This window comes from Trichomycterus rosablanca, chromosome 6 (assembly GCF_030014385.1).
Source record: "Trichomycterus rosablanca isolate fTriRos1 chromosome 6, fTriRos1.hap1, whole genome shotgun sequence".
Classification (NCBI taxonomy): domain Eukaryota; kingdom Metazoa; phylum Chordata; class Actinopteri; order Siluriformes; family Trichomycteridae; genus Trichomycterus; species Trichomycterus rosablanca.
Window position 1 is genome coordinate 43,032,496 of NC_085993.1, and position 16,543 is coordinate 43,049,038.

General features: G+C 38.8%; 2 protein-coding genes across 2 annotated transcripts; both read right to left on the reverse strand.

The window, feature by feature from the left end:
• Nucleotides 1-6,229: 6,229 nt before the first annotated feature.
• Nucleotides 6,230-9,401, reverse strand: LOC134316599 (uncharacterized). The gene is made up of 2 exons (XM_062997005.1): nucleotides 9,236-9,401; nucleotides 6,230-8,521 (listed from the first exon to the last, which is right to left on the reverse strand). The coding sequence occupies exon 2, from the start codon at nucleotides 8,289-8,291 to the stop codon at nucleotides 6,885-6,887; it is 1,407 nt and encodes a 468-aa protein (XP_062853075.1). The 5' UTR covers nucleotides 8,292-8,521; nucleotides 9,236-9,401; the 3' UTR covers nucleotides 6,230-6,884.
• Nucleotides 9,402-10,231: 830 nt separating this feature from the next.
• On the reverse strand, nucleotides 10,232-16,280 carry ddi2 (DNA-damage inducible protein 2). Its single transcript, XM_062997006.1, has 8 exons — nucleotides 16,059-16,280; nucleotides 15,213-15,366; nucleotides 14,029-14,289; nucleotides 13,825-13,951; nucleotides 12,653-12,780; nucleotides 11,577-11,705; nucleotides 10,963-11,066; nucleotides 10,232-10,540 (listed from the first exon to the last, which is right to left on the reverse strand). The coding sequence occupies exons 1-8, from the start codon at nucleotides 16,194-16,196 to the stop codon at nucleotides 10,331-10,333; spliced, it is 1,251 nt and encodes a 416-aa protein (XP_062853076.1). The 5' UTR covers nucleotides 16,197-16,280; the 3' UTR covers nucleotides 10,232-10,330.
• Nucleotides 16,281-16,543: the final 263 nt, after the last annotated feature.

Here is a 16,543-nt window from a genome sequence, read left to right on the forward strand (position 1 = left end):
CGTCAACAACATAAACACTTACTGCACACCCTGACCAGAGAAACCAAATTTCTGTGCTATTTTATTCCAATATCTTGAATAAGCCTACATTTATTTAAAAATATGTTCACTTGTCACTGTACATGCAGCTTATATAATACAAAATTGTTGATGGTTACATTTGAAAATTGTAATTGGCAGGATCTGGATGATTTGGGGATGATTTGGTGTGATTGGGCATAACAGACACACATGCCGCTAAAATGGGGAGGAAAAAAAGGCACCAACATCCTGGTGGGACTAGAAACCAAAAAAAGGTAAAATTATTAAAAAAAACAAAAACAGAAAACTGCAAGCCTACCTCTTGTACAGCTTTAATTGCTTCTTTTAAGTTGGGGACGTCAATAGACTGGTTATCAGTTCTTTTAAGAATGTTCTGCAGTGACAATTACAATTTAAGCAAGCAGAAATGCCATATTTAAACAAAAATAATTAAATATAAAAGCTACACTGCTGTTCCTAGCTTTCAGTGAGAGTTGAGAGCCCACCTCTAGAATAAGCTTTAATCTTGTTACTCTTTGGAAGGGAAGGATCAGGAAAGACTTGAGTGTCTGTCTCTGGCAGAGGGGATTCTTCTCAAGCTTCTTTAGGGCCAGCACAAATTTTCTATTTTCCTGTCTGAAAAGTAATGGCAACCAACCACCACCCAAGCAGGTGTTAATAATGCTTTTCACAGAGTCATTCATTTAGAGAAATTAATACCACTTACAGAAGTTTTGCAATGAGGGTCTCTTGATACATCATGTTTGTGACGTAAGGCACATAAACTCGACGGAAAGCAGATCGATGACTCAGGACAACATCACCGACCTTAGACATCACCACATTCTTCCCCAGCCGAGTCTCCAGATCAAAAAGAAATCTGAAAAAGAAAAATAAGCCAATTCAGAACCCATATAGGGTCCTTTAGTAGCCTGGTAAATACTAAATAAAACTAATTTCACAGGACTTTACATTAAAAAAAATCTTTGCTGTACAACCCTTACCCCTCACTGACCCTGCAGACTTCCTTTAGGTTGGAAAACAGAACATGAATTTGTACAGGAGTTAACATTTGCTTTAACTCAGTGGAGCACTGAAAAAGACCAACTGCTACTCGCAAACTCTTCTGATACGAAGCCTCTGAAACAATCAGTTCAAACATTGCCTACAAGTGCAAAAACACAAAACAATAAATCAACAATATAATACATATAGTAACATATTAAAGGACTACAAACACAAACTACTATTAGAACCAACCTCCTGCAGTTGAACGTCCCTGGTGGTAAGTGTTTGCAGCAAGTTTTGATGCTTTACCTCAGGTAACTCCTGCCACAGTGCATACGGTGCTACCTGCACCCCTGAAGGGCTAGGTACAGAAGCTGGAGTCTGTGCTAAAGTTGGGGTTGGTGCAGGTGGATAGGGCGGACTACGCTGCTGTGGCAACACAACGTCCACAAACATTTTCTGCTGCACTTTGTGAAGCTCTGTTTTCATACATTTCAGCCAGTACTCCTGATACAAAGGTACTGCTACAGGACACAGTGTAAGAGAAGCTGTACTGTCTTCTGCTATATTTCAGTTACTGGAAACTATGCTTTTTAAAAATATGTAAAATTAACTTTTATACATTTGTCCAAATAATTATAAACAGACTTACAGCTGGTAATGTACTTTGATTCAAACTTTACTTCAAATGTCTCCTCTTGTATTTTCTCTTGAGTATTATTCATGTACCTGTAAATAATGGTAACCACACATTTAGTCAATGCCATGTAAACAAGTCAAAGGTGTGATTTAATTGTTATGCTTACTAACATTGTATTAGATAAGGACACCTAACTGGGCTAAGCCGTCAGAGTTGAGAAGAACTTGTAAGAATAAACAGCAGAATAAACAAAAGACAAAAACCTAATAATAGCCATGGTCTAAATAAACAAATCATACTACCGTTCATCATCATCATCATGCACGTAGTCCAGAGCCGGAGAATCTGGATGACTGGGTAATGGTTTCTGATCATCCACACAAACGAGAGATGTAGTTTGAAGAAAAACCCCCTGAAGACTCCATGTTTCTGCACTGGCTACTGATCTGAGAGCTTCAGCAATCCCACCAGAGCTGAAAAGACAGAAACCAAAAACAAGTATCTGCAGACTTCTAACACTGAACAGTAACTTTAAACATGCTGGGAACTGACTTACTAATGACTAACAACAGAACCAGAAATAATCACAAATCAGGTTAATAAGTAAGACCTAAAAACTTACCTAAAAACAGTTTTTGAAGATTGAACATCACCATTTGTTTTAAGGTGGCATTCAGCCATGTTATAGCATGAGAAAACTAGAGTAGAACTGAAGGCCTAGGAGAGATTTAGTTCAGGAACTTTATATCCCATTGTGAACCACATTACTTCTCCCCCAAATTAGCTCAAACAGAACATACACAGAGGTTTAAAAAGTCAAAAATAAGACCACAACCTAAATAGGGAAATGACAGTAGTTGGCTTTTAGTTCTAAATCATGCTTTTGTTTGGAATATCTTGTCTTTATTGTCATGTTAGTAGCCATTATATCCTTAATAAAGGCTAAATGCTGAGCTAACGTCAATGCTGTATATAAACAAATAGACCAGCTGTTTACAGAAGGGTACAATCAGGCTCTTCACACATGTGGGATACTTATAAAACCATTTATATAGTTTTGTTTCGTGTTTAAACAGTGTTTTTAGATGTGGCAGTAGTAGATGATTTTTTTTTTATGCTAAAAGTTCAAGTAGATGTATAGTTAAGTAAATATTTTAGTTTTTATTTTTTTTATTTGCACCTCTGACCTGATTCACTGATAACCTGTTTTACTCGCCTGTGTAGATGATTTAATTCTTCTCACAAGTGTGGTGGGGTTATTAATGGACACCACAATATCCAGCCTTAATTACAAAAGCTAATGGGTTTTAATAACCCTTATTTATCAAAGTTCAGGCACCCAGAATGAGTTAAAATCCGCTCCAGATCCGCATCATGAAACTAGGTCTGATTTAAACACACTTCAGGTGTGTGCATGTGCCCTGTACACGCCCCTCATTTACATATCATTTACATATGACACGCCCATTCATGCAAATGCAACAAAGCATTGAACAGGTAACGTTATTCAAAAATATGGTATAATCTGATATTTGCCTCATATTTAGCGTTTGTTTGTTTGTTTAATAGGATTTTAACGTCATGTGGTTACATTCATGACAGGAACGGTAGTCACTCAAGGTTCATCAGTTCACAAGGTTATATCGAACACAGTCATGGACAACTCTGTATCTCCAGTTCACCTCACTTGCATGTCTTTGGACTGTGGGAGGAAACCGTGGCACCCGAAGTAAACCCACAGACACGGGGAGAACATGCAAACTCCACACAGAAAGGACCCGGACCGCCCCACCTGAGGATCGAACCCAAGACCTCCTTGCTGCGACAGTGCTACCCACTTAGCCACCGTGCTGCCCCATATTTAGCGTTAAGGACACAAAATAGAACCATGAAATGAAATACATAGGTCCCAGCATAACCACTAATGTTGACATTTGCATTGTTGTCGAAATTACACATTTTGGGGATTTATAACAACTTTGGCCTGCAACATTATATAATAAAAGTCAGATTTTTTTTGCACTAAAACGTGTGGAAATGTGCGTAATGTACATTTTTGATGATATTTTGCATCATGCTCCAGTATGAAGGTAAAACTCTGCTTATCATCTTGCAATAGCTACACTAATAATGTCTGGGAGAATGTTATTACTCTGACTGTATCTCTATTAACTGTGGTGTTTATTTAGCACTAAACCTAAACCGTTTGCTCACAGTGTTTCACTGTTTTAATTAGAGTTGTCATAGAGTTGGCAACATTTGCATCAATACTTCAAATCAACAGACAAAAAACGTTAACTGTCATTCTTTTCACCAGATAAACCTGCTATGCAATTTGTCGTCCCCCCCCCCAACTCAACCAATAATGAAAAAACAACCATTAGATGTATAGCTAACATGTTATCATTTGGGTTTCAGATCGTTCTGAGCACAGCCGTGACAATGACACAATACATGACAACTTAGTATATCAGGTTAATTAACCCTGCTGGGGTTTTGAAACTGCACACATACTGACTGGCAACACACACATAAAAATGTTAACACGATAATAATAATTGTTAAAATTATTATGTGCCGTCGATTCTGACTTTTGTTGACCACATGGATATGGTTTCTCCAGAACATCCTGTCATCCGTTTGGGTCTTCAGACGTCTTAATGGCTCGTTTAATGTTTCACTAAAGTAACAATTCACGTGTTGCTGGCCATCTTATGTGGTCTCTTTTAATTTAAGAACAAAATAGATAGAAAAATAATGCAATGAAATAGCTATGTGGTATTTGAACAGAACAAGTGATGTATACCTTGTATGACAGATTGCTTAATTGGGGCATGGTTTCTATTAGTATTAAACAATGAATAACACGTTTACTTTGGAATTATAAAGATTTTTTTCTTTTATTTGGTTTTTGAGTTGTATACAAGTTGAAATTGAAATATTTCACATGACTTTAAAGATCAAACACACCTAAATCAAAAGCTACAATTAAAATGACAAAGAGTAGACTTGAATCAAGACAGCTAGACAGGGCATCTTGGACGTTCAACCAGTAATAAAAATGAACTTTGAATTAATACTGATACACAAACCAGCAAAATGGTGTTCTGAAGACAGATGAGCAAAAACAAAACCACTTCTCCAGTTTCCACTTTGTAATTGTACTGTGAATGTTCTGATAGGTTTGATAAACAAAACTCAAATGAAGACTATCATAAAATTCCTAAGAATAATACAGATGTCTGGCAATAAGTTGTCACACCAAAGCTTTATGACCTGATATTTCTGTTTCTTGCACAGTTAATATTTTCTAATTTATCATAACTAAATGATGTCACATACCAGAAGTCAAGATTTTTTATGTTTTCTGAAGGCATTAAAGGTCAAGTAATACAGACCGGAAAAGAAAAGAAAAATGTAAAAAAGCAGAAGGAAATTATGGCAAATGTGTACTAATAATTATTGCAAATTCATTAAGGGAGACATTCCTGATTGTGTTACCAGTTTATGAGCTGATCAAACCAGCTTTCGTGTCATGAATCAGTTTTTTAGGCCAAAAATATAAATGTGAAACTTGTTTATCCATAACAGCACCTTTATACACAAGAAGCATCCATCTTGCTACACACCAGGCACAAGTGACTGTCACCAAAAAGTAAAATAATATAAACACTAATGAAGCAGTTCCCTTTAGATCCATACCTTTAATACTATTACACAATCAAAATGCTTTTGCATATTCAAAAAGATAGGGGGACATCCACAGTCTATCCACAGTAAAGAGTTATAGTGTAGAACAAGAAATCAAAGCTACTTAACTAAAACAATAGTCAACCAAAGCATAACCCTGCAGTTATTCCAAATAGGCATAATGATGTAAAGCCACTGACAGCAGTCAAATAAAACCAGTCATATTTTAGAACCGTATGAAGTTAACACACGTGTGGTAATAACACACGCTGGAACCAGAGCTGGGATCTCGAATACATCGTATCGAATCTCAGCTCTGCCTGCCGTCTAAGGCTGAGCGGCCACATGAACAACGTTTGGCCTGTTGTTCAGATATGGGCGGGACTAAGCCAGATGTGGTCTCTCTCTTGTGACTGGTGCAATTACGACTGCTGGCTGATTGATGGGGTCTGCACAGAGATGAGAAAAGAGTGCTCTCAGGGTGTGTCTCTCCGTACACAATGCTGAGCTCACTGCACTCGTCAAAAGTGTAGGTGACGAGATGCATACGGCATGCTGCCCACGTGTCGGAGGGGGCGTGGGTTAGCTTCGTTCTTCTCAATCAGAGCAGGGGATCGGCATTGGTGGAGAGGAAGCATGATGCAATCGGGCAATTGGACGCGCTAAAAAAGGGAAGAAAAAGGGGAGAAAATGCATAAAGAAAATTATATAAACTGGGGATGTTCATGATTAATCTATAACTTACCAAAAAGGAATTGTTTAATCAATGGTTAAAAACATGACTTAACTTTTATCAGCTAACAGTTAATATGTAAATTAAAAGTGGAGCTGAAACAGCATGTATCACAGAGAGAAAGAAAGAAAATTAAGTGTTGTGCAGAATTCTGTTTAATTTATATGATATAATTGTATGCCATCATTGCACACACAAGGTTACAATAACATGTTACACACTGGCATCAGTATAGAGTAACTGGTCAGACTGTAAAGTCATTGTCAACCATGCATATGTAAATATGTTGGCTTTTCCAAACAAGAGTAATTGGGATATTTCACCCCAGGGGTCAATATTAAAAAAAGAACACCATCAAACATGCTATTTTTGCACTTCTTCTGTGTGGTAAATACAGGCAGAATCTGTTATTTTATATTCAAATGGGCTATTTCAGGTAGAAACATGAAAAAAAGGTTTTAAATGGACTACTACATGTACCCTTTTTAAAATACCAGTTTAAAATATGGATTGTAAATGCCAAACTTGCTTCAATTATTGCATTTGTATTCATGAGACTGTACTACTTTAGTGTAACTGTAACTCTAGTGCCTTGTATAACTCTAATGAACATGAGTTTTATAGCTATGTCAGTTGGATATTGGTTAAAAAAAAAAAAAAAAATCAGATTTGCGCCCCTAATATACAAAGATTACCTATGACCTTTAGCAACTAACTAAGCCCAAGTAAAGGCAAATGGCATCCAAAAGGAAGGCTCAGAAACATGTCGTTCATTAGATGTCTATAACAGATCTAGATGGGCACAGTGATCTTTCTGGCCAGCAGCACCAGTAAAGCAAGTTCCACACTGCCTTCAGCTAGCTCAAGCGCCTCAGTTGCCTCATGAGCCGAGAACCCTGCTGCTTGTATTCTCTGGATGTGCTCTGCAGGATATTGTTCTGTTAGGTTTACTGTGGAAGGCTGGGTGGAGTCTGCAGTGGGATGAGGCGCCAGCTCCGAGCCTTCAGTTGAAGAATGAGTAGATTCTACTTGCACAAGGTTAGAACTGTCTGCTGTGAGGCCAGCTGCTACAGACGAGGGGTGCTCCTCAAATGGTTCAGCTGAATTGAGAGGCTTGTGATCCGGGTTCATGCCATTTTCAGCCTGTCCTACCTGCTGATCTTGTACTAGAGGTGCTTCCTCCATGTCTGACATGAGTCCTTCACTATTTTCACCCACAGCACCCCCTTTAAAGAGAACTGAACAATGTGACTCGGCTTGTTGAGTGATATTCTCAAACCCTTCAGTCCGGTCGTCTTCCTGTCCTTGAGATGTTACACTCATTTCTTCAGAAGTGTCATCTTCTTCCAAAGTGTCAGGTTCAGATTTGGCAAAAACGGTTTTACTAGTAGTGGCAGTGGAGGATGATGAATTAATATTTGTGTTTAAACTGGCATCATCTTCCCTAGCTGGATCTCTGTTCACTCCATAGCTGTTGGAACATGACGTGGTGGTATGAGAGGCAGGTGGAGGACTTGTCCCACAAGCCTGAACATTGGACATCAGTAGGTTGTGAAGCTCTTTCAGGGCATCTGCTAGTGAGGGAATCTTTTCAACCTCCATCTGGTCCCTTTCTGAGGCCATCAGACTCTCTGAGGCAGGTCTCACCTCCATATTCTTCTCAAGAGTTTGCTCAGTTGTACCGTCTGGTCCTGGAACATTGTGATGCATGGTCCACTCAGATAGTTGACCTTCTTGACTGTTTAAGGAGTCCTGTACAATGCTTCCTTGCTCTTTCTGCTGGAGCTGATCAGGATTTTGTGAACTGCTAATTTCTGCCATGTCAACTTCCTGGCTGCAAACATCAGTTGTGGAATTTGTATTTAGATTGTTAAAGGGAGTATCAGTTTCTTCACTTTCTTGTAAGATGATGCTTTCCCCAACATTTGTTTTATTTGCATTCGACTCTCCACAGATTACAAGGTCAGTCACTTCATTGTCCTCTGACACAGTACTAGAGATTTTTTCCTGAGTAGGAAGAATGGGTGGAAATATATAGTCTGTTGCCCTGTTATTTGGCAATGTAGTATCACTCACAGGTTGGGACATTGGTTCAATGGGATCAACCTGCCCACAATGAGGATTCTGAAGGGAACTGGTGGCTTTTGAAGATATAGATGATTCAGACCCTTCAAAAGCAGTTGAGTGGTGTTCAGTCATGCCCTGTGTATCAGATAAATGTGAACTTGTTTCTCCCTGGGTCTGAGATGAACTGAATGAACCCTCTTGTGGTGAGCTCTGATGTATGGAGGCTGGGGACGACTTGGAGCGGTCTAATGTAAAACTTCGACTATGACTTGTGTGAGAGGAGGATGGTGATGGATCGTTTACAGATTTACAAAGGGAGAGCGGTAAAGACTGTGGTGAGGTAGTTTTTCCATCTGCAGTTTCTGGAAAAGCAAAACAGTAATTATTTTACAAGTGTCAAACACATTCTTTAGATTTGATTGAGCTGATTATTGTAAATAAAAAACATGCAATAAGTCACATGCATTGCATAAAAACATGCACGTTATATCATCTCTCAGAGGATCTACGCACATACAGCACACATGACCTGCATTTTTCTTTTGTAAAATCATAATTTTAAATGATTATTGCAAATTTATGTTCTCTGTAGTTTAGGACATCCAGGATCACATTACACTACTACCAAATACATCTTTAGTTAAATGTGAAGGTTGTTTTTCTTGCCATTGATTCTTGACCTATTTGTTTCTGTTCCTAACAAACTGCATCTAATGACACATCCTTAGCCTTCAATATACTGTACTTAATATTGCTGTCTAATTTAATATGTGATTTAATATCCGGTTTAGACCTTTTCAAATAAAATAAATCAGAAGATACTAACGTCAACAAAGCTTATATAATTGAAAATTAAAGATTACACTGGGTAAATTTACAGTACAAAAAAGCTCCAATTTGTAGCTAAGATACATTAATGCAAATAATAACTCACTTGTCACAAGTCACTTGCGTTTAAAATAATGGAATATTTTCACTTTGATTGTATAAATATTGTTTAATTAAATTGAATGTTTAATTGGCTATAAAATGTTCATAGTGGAAAAAAATCACTTGCCCATGTTTAACTAGTTTACCTGGTAGGCTGGGCCCTGTTCAGCTGTCTGTCCATATACATCATTGTTGTCCTGCACATGGTTAGAGTACACATCACACACAGCATGCAATGGGAGAAATTTAGAAAACACACATTCAATATGGCAGAGAAATACAAAGAATGTTGTAAAAAAGCTCATGAAATGCTCGTACAGTGTGAGCCCAAAGAGCTTAAACCAATGACTTTGTATGTGTTATAATAGTTATAACCAGTCAAATTTTAGTTGCTCCAAAAATTAAAAAGCATAATGCATACTTTTGTTATTGTTACAAATCATTATTTCAAAACTCATTCAATTCATGTTAATTCATGTTTTGGCATGACAGGCACACCAAGGTTATCAAGATGTTTCAGTAAAAGGGTTAAAAAAAAATCTCACACTGTACACAACTTGCCAAGCTAAATCCAAGTGTTGCACAGCAAACAAACTGCAAAAATGCAAAACATGCTTCTTAAATAACATTCCTCCTCTCTTTCCCAATCTAGTCATTTCCAATTCCTGATTGTGTATCCACTGCTGCTTACACAATACCTGATCTGATCAGAGAGAGCCAAAACCCCCTCCGACATATCCAGTCTGTGGCCATTTATTACCTGCCAGTTGCCACACAGAGCTGTGTGGCTTATAGAGAGCCACACTAGGTTCATGTGACTCCCCCACTCATACAGGACCCTGTCCAACCCTCCCTTCCCCAAACATGGCCAATTGTGTTTGTGTGGACACCCAGCCAGGTCAGTGGCTCAGCTGAGATTTAAATTTGCAAGTTCAAACAATTGCAATAGTTATAAATAACATTTTAGACCAAACCTTTGAATTCATGGAAGACAGGTATTAAGGCTCTACAAAATATCTTCATCAAAGCTCTATTTAAGATCTACCTGTTTACCAAGTGTTTTGAATGGAAACCAACTGCACTGCACTTTGAAATGTCTAATTAAACAACCACCAAAAAATAACAACCACTATATTTGTGCCTATACTTCCTTTATTACTGAGTTGCAGATACTGGCAGTACTAGTACCAATGTACAGTTTATTAACCAACATAGCTACGTGTAGAGTTCTATCAAATTTTTTAGACATGCAGCTCACCGCTGTCCTGTATGGACTTTTGTAGTGCTTCTGCAAGTTCTTGGTCTGCAATTTCCTCAGGTCGACTGTCCTCTCGCCCCTCAGGGCCGTAGGCTAGTCTGGCACAATCAGGCAGCTCTGCCTCAGATAGAAAGCGTGTCTCTGTCCCTGTCGTCCCAATCACAAGCACACTCTTTTTAAGATCAATAGAGCACTGCAAAACAAAAACCAGCACAAAAATGAAACATAACCATCGGCATGTGGAAGGGGGAAAAGATTTTACATGATAAAATAATTGTACGTCAGAAATGTCACAACCATGAACAGATGTCTGCAGCTGTCTACCAGCTTAAACAGAGCATGCAGCTGGTAGATCGAGCATCGTACAGCAATTTGGGTCATAAGCACCCTGTTTTGATTCTCACGTCCTGTCAGTGTCCAATCTCCTAAAAACATGGTTGGTGTATTGGTTGCTTTTTTTTTGTACCAAAGGTGTGGGTGAGTAAACAAATATATGCATATGTATTGTCTTATGATGGGCTGGTGCTCTATCCAGGTAGTGCTGGATGTAGTGTTTTAGTCCTTGACCAAAACAAAGTTTGGAAATGTAATAAATTAATAAGTATAAAAGCAGACCTGATGTCTCTTTAGCATGTCAAGGCCAAGAAGCATGTCCATAGGCTGATCTTCTAGAATGGAAAAGGAGCAAGGCAGGAAGTCCCCCTCAATCTGCACCTGAGCTGAAGCATACAAAGTCTAGAGTTACCCTTAATTACCCAATATTAAAAGACAAGTACATGAAAAAACTGTCCAAAACTGTGTTTAAAACACTCTCAAAACAATTTACAGTTTACAGATTACAATGCTCTCAGATTTTAGCCAGTATAAAACACAATATCCTATTTAAGGAACACTTATGTTTTGAGCTGCTGTAGCACTGAGAGATAAATGTTATAACATGTATTTCCGTGCTGGTCCCGTGTAAGTATTTAGTTTGTCATAAACAGAGTTGTTGAAGACACTAGTACACAACTTTTACATTCACATGCATTATTTCTTTTTTTTAAAACACAGTTTTAAAGACACATTTCACTTTTAAATGCACAAATAAAGAAATCTGTTGACAAGCTCTTCCATAAATGGTATAATGTCCCTCACAGCAACACAAACATCTAACAAAAACATCTGTTAGTACTACAGAAAGTATCCTATAATAATAGCTCAATACTTCTCTTAAGCCAAAGCCATACCCAGATGTACTCTGCCAATAATCTTCTGTGTGCCCACGCCTTTTGCAATGCCTGCCCAGCGTCTGTCTACAAGACGCATGATGTTACAACGCTCTGCGCAGGCTTGACTCATGATGGTCATCTGGGCTCCTGAAATAATAAAAAGTGTTTTGTCACAGTATAGCTAAAATTATGTGGATGTTCATATGTTTCAGTCACAACAATTGTCAATCAGTATATAAAATTAATTATATAAAACTTAATTTGTATGCCTCAAACTTCATGATGACAGTTTGGAGACTGTCTGACTGTACTTCTGTGTGTGTACAATGCCAGGTTTGGTCGGCATGGTGGCTAAGTGGGTAGCACTGTCGCCTGACAGCAAGAAGGTCCTGGGTTCGATTCCCAGGTGGAACGGTCCGGGTCCTTTCTGTGTGGAGATTGCATGTTCTCCCCGTGTCTGCGTGGGTTTACCCCGGGTGCTCCGGTTTCCTCCCACAGTCCAAAGACATGCAAGTGAGATGAATTGGAAATACAAAATTGTCCATGACTGTGTTCGATATGACCTTGTGTGAACTCATGAACCTTGTGTAATGAGTAACCACCGTTCCTGTCATGAATGTAACCAAAGTGTAAAACATGATGTTAAAATCCTAATAAACAAACAATGCCAGGTCCAAAAAGACATGATATGAATAATTGCTTACATATGATCTCATGTGTGGAGGTAAAGAAGCATCTTTAAGTTCACATGGACAAATTATTAAGCATTATATATGATTAAAATGGTGGAAATCATTTTTTACTTTTATTTGGGGATTTTATTTTATTGGCACTCAGGTGGCAAAAATGACCAACCTTTAGATATGAGATCAATTAAGATTAACATACAAATGCTGAATATCAAAATACTTCTGCATCAAGTTTATTACATTAAATACAAAAATGCAAAAATAAATAAATAAATAAATGAATAAAAGGAAATGATTATAATAAAAAAACAGCCTTAATTTGTACCAATGTTATTAAAAAGCAATGTAAAGTCACCTATTTTAGTTACCTACTGCTAAAAGAACATTATTAGTGAAACTATTTACCTGAATCAACAAAGGCTTTCACAGGGTGTCCATTGACTTTGCAGTTGATGTAAAGCATGACCACTTGGCCAAAGCTCTCAGGTGCTTCCTCCATAGCTATGGTCATATTTTCTTCAATATTATGCTGCCTAGAAAACGTAAAGACAATTTGTAAAAAAATTTTTTACTACAAAGGCACAACATTTTACAAATTTCTCCTATAACAAGACATCTACAAAGCATATGTGTGCAACCTGTGTATTTTCAGTAACACAAACATGGGCTGCAGGTTCTTTTTCAACAGCTGCTAATGCAATGTCATAGTTAGAGATGCATGAGTACCGATACTGGTATCGGGTTTTTGCCCGATACCGCGCTCATTAACTTGTACTCGTACTCGCAAACAAGGCTCCGATACTAAACATCCGATACCGTGTGCCTAGTGCACGTTGCTGCGTTATGCCTAGTTCACACTACTCGATTTCAGCGCTAGATTTGCCGGCTCGGGAGAAACTCGGCGTTCACTCGGCGATCAAAACTCGGCTCTCGATCGAAGTGTGAACTATCCAACAACTCGATCCGAGCGGCTCGCCGACAGGATCGGGTTTTCTAGCACGTCAGATATCTGATCTGAGATGTGCGACTGCGAATGAGTGACATGTCGAACAGCCAATGAGAACGCAGGATACGGTGTGAGGGGAAACACTGGAGAGGAGTGTAAACAGGTGGGACAGGGGTGTAATATAGTTTATATCAGAATACACCGGCACACACACACGTTTTACAGTATTTCTGACCTGATCTAAACCCCTCGTCACTTCTCACGTGTGTTTTTGTTTAAAAAAAAAAAACGGTATTCTAAATAGGTATTGGTATCGGTATCGGCAAGTACAAAAATACATGTACTTGTACTCGTACTTGGTTGGGAAAAAATGGTATTGATGCATCCCTAGTCACAGTACATTTAAACTCATTCAGATGAAGGTGCTAATTGGCTAGTGTTGATTTCTGACTATGTGCAATCTCTACTCCAAGCCGCAGACAGCTATTGCTATACCTATGATCCAACACACTTAAAGACTCACAGACTAGTCTCTATTAGACCAGGACAATAAAGTCTACCTATCTAAATGCAGTCAAAGTTGATGTGTCATTCATAACACATTGTGACAAATCTAAACACTATGTTGTACCTGATGTCCTCCTCGATCTTGGCCTGAGCCTCCAGATCAAAGGGGTCTGCACTAAAAAGTCTGATCCTCTCCTGCTCCCTTTTGGCTCGATCCTGCTGCTGCTCCAACAACACTTTCGTAAAGCGCTCTAAAAGCAACACATTGGTTTAATTACAAACACACAAACACAAAGAAAAGGCCACAATAATCTGATCATCTACTCACCCAGGTCACCACTTAACAAAGCTTCAGCCAAAGGAGGGTTACGCTCCTTAAGAAGCGACAGTTCATGTGGATTGGCAAGCAACATGTCACGTAGAAGGGCAGGATTGTCCAGTCCCTGAGGAGAAGAGGCAGGGGAGGCTGGGGAGGCAGGGGAGGCAGCGGGAAGTGTCGGGGCAGCTCTGGGTTGTTGAACTTGTGTGGAACCTTGATCCGAGGACATGCCGGGAACTGCAATTGAACTAAAATCGATACGGGGAAGCCCTGAGGAGAAAACAGTTGGTAAAACCAGTTTTAAATCATCTCACATGTAATGGTTGGGCATAAAAAAACAAAGTACTCAATAATATGCTGTCACTACAAACTACCAGAACAGCTTTAATATGCCTTGGCACACACTGTGCAGGTCTTTGGGGCCGTAATAGCGAAATAAAACACATTTCTTCCTATATATATTTCTGTAACATTTGGTTTAATGTTAGTCATGAACAGTGCTGTGTAAAACAAAAAAATATGAACAAAATCATTTCATTTTCATCACTGCTTTATCTTGAGGATTGCGATGGATTCGGTTTCACAGGGAAACACTGGGTGAACGGCAGGAATACCCAGAACAGAGCGCCAATCCATAGCAAGAATTCAGCCACAACAAAACACATAGACAATCACTTCCTTGTAAACGTCCGACCAGCCAATAGCACCGCTAAGAATAAAACTCAGGTCTCAGCTGTGGTGGGCTCACATCGTAGCACCGAATCATCACGTTATCAATTAGATAGGATACTCCCATCCCCTCCCGTAAGAACCTTACATTACACTGTATAGATTTACAGTGACCCCTTCCACAAAGGGTACAAGTGAAAGGTGGACCCAAACCATGCCAGAAAAATGCCTTTCACAGCATTTGTTATGTTTTTCCACTTATTCATTATTTTCTTAAACTTGTCAGCGATCTGACAAACACACATACTCACAAGTACCACTAGTTTTGACAGCTTTCTAGTTGTGTGCTACACAATGTTTTTTTTAATGCTGATTGATAAAATACTTAGCTCAACCACAGCTGAATTATGCAGAACGTTTAATTAATGATGATGCCATCTCTCTCGTTAAACCCACAGAGCAAAACTAGCTGTATCGGCACTGGTGTGTAGTTTTTCACTATTTCACTACATTGTGATGTTTACCTGGAAAAGCTGGCTGTGCTGCTGCTGCTGCTGCTGCTGCTGCTGCTGCTGGCCTCCTCTCAGCCTGTCTTAACACAATCACATCTCCATCTTTTAAGCCATAATTCCCTAGGGCTCGGGTGAGGTCTCTCAAAGGCTGATCTGCATAAAAGATCTGCAGACAAAAGCAATGATTTAAAGATGATCATTCAGCAACAAGATCATCTTACCCAAGCGTGTAGTAACACTGCAAAAGCAAATCGAAAGTAAACAGCTTGAGTGTTTTATCAGGCCCAGTTTCAGTCAGGCAGAAATAAATGAGTGATTTATTCAGTTTTCTCTTTTAATTTTGACAGCAGGACTTATATAGAGTTTGCTCTATGTAACATGAGGTCCCAGTGTAGTAAAATTAAGCTTTATTATTTGGTAATGGATTTATTATAGTCGTCTTAAATAAAACTACTAAAACAGGGTTTTCTTTTTGTCCTACAATAAGAAGGAAGTAAGATTAATTATTATAAATTGGACTATAAACGCAGGATCACTGTGGTGTCTCTAGATAAGGCCCATGTAGCCTCAGTTTATTTACCGTTTGTTTGTAAACAACTTGCTAACATAGTCACCAGGCTAACTACCTATCTGGATACTTCTCTTTAAAAAGTAAAATAATACTTCATTTATCTTTATATAAAAGAGTTTATATATAAATATAAACAATTTTATTTAAAACAATGCGTGTTTAGTTTAAACAACTTGCAATCTATTAATAGCCTAACATACCGGTTATCCGAGGAACAGCTAGCTAACTGCTAGTGAAGAAGACATTCAGCTAGCTGGCTCGCTATCCGTCACCCTGACACGTTTTACCTGTATCTCTGCAGCCGGTATTCCTGATTCTAGCTCGCAAAGAGCCATAAAATCCCTGAGTTCCAGCTCCGGAGAGACGTCCAGAGCAAAAGTAGTCTCAGCCTGATCTTTCGGTACACAGAACACCGTCAGCAGCATCGCGCTTCCCTTTAACCACACTATCTACCGTGCAGTGCTGCTTCCGCTACTTAAACTGCGCCTCTGTTCAGCTTTAAACCTGGCTTACTGTTACCTCACGATACAGAACCGATTAAACATGAATATAAACAAATAAACCAGCAATTCAATGTACTTTAGAGAAAGTTTCTTTTACACACTGTTCTCTACCCCCAGTAAGAATACTGACAATTGACTGACTGAATCTGCGAGGTTAGGCAGGGCTCCACAGATTCGCTGATCGCTAAATCATTTCGTATCACGTGATGATCGTGCGCATGATTTGTACATCATAGAAACTGAGCTGCAAGCCGCTTGTGAAGTCGGTA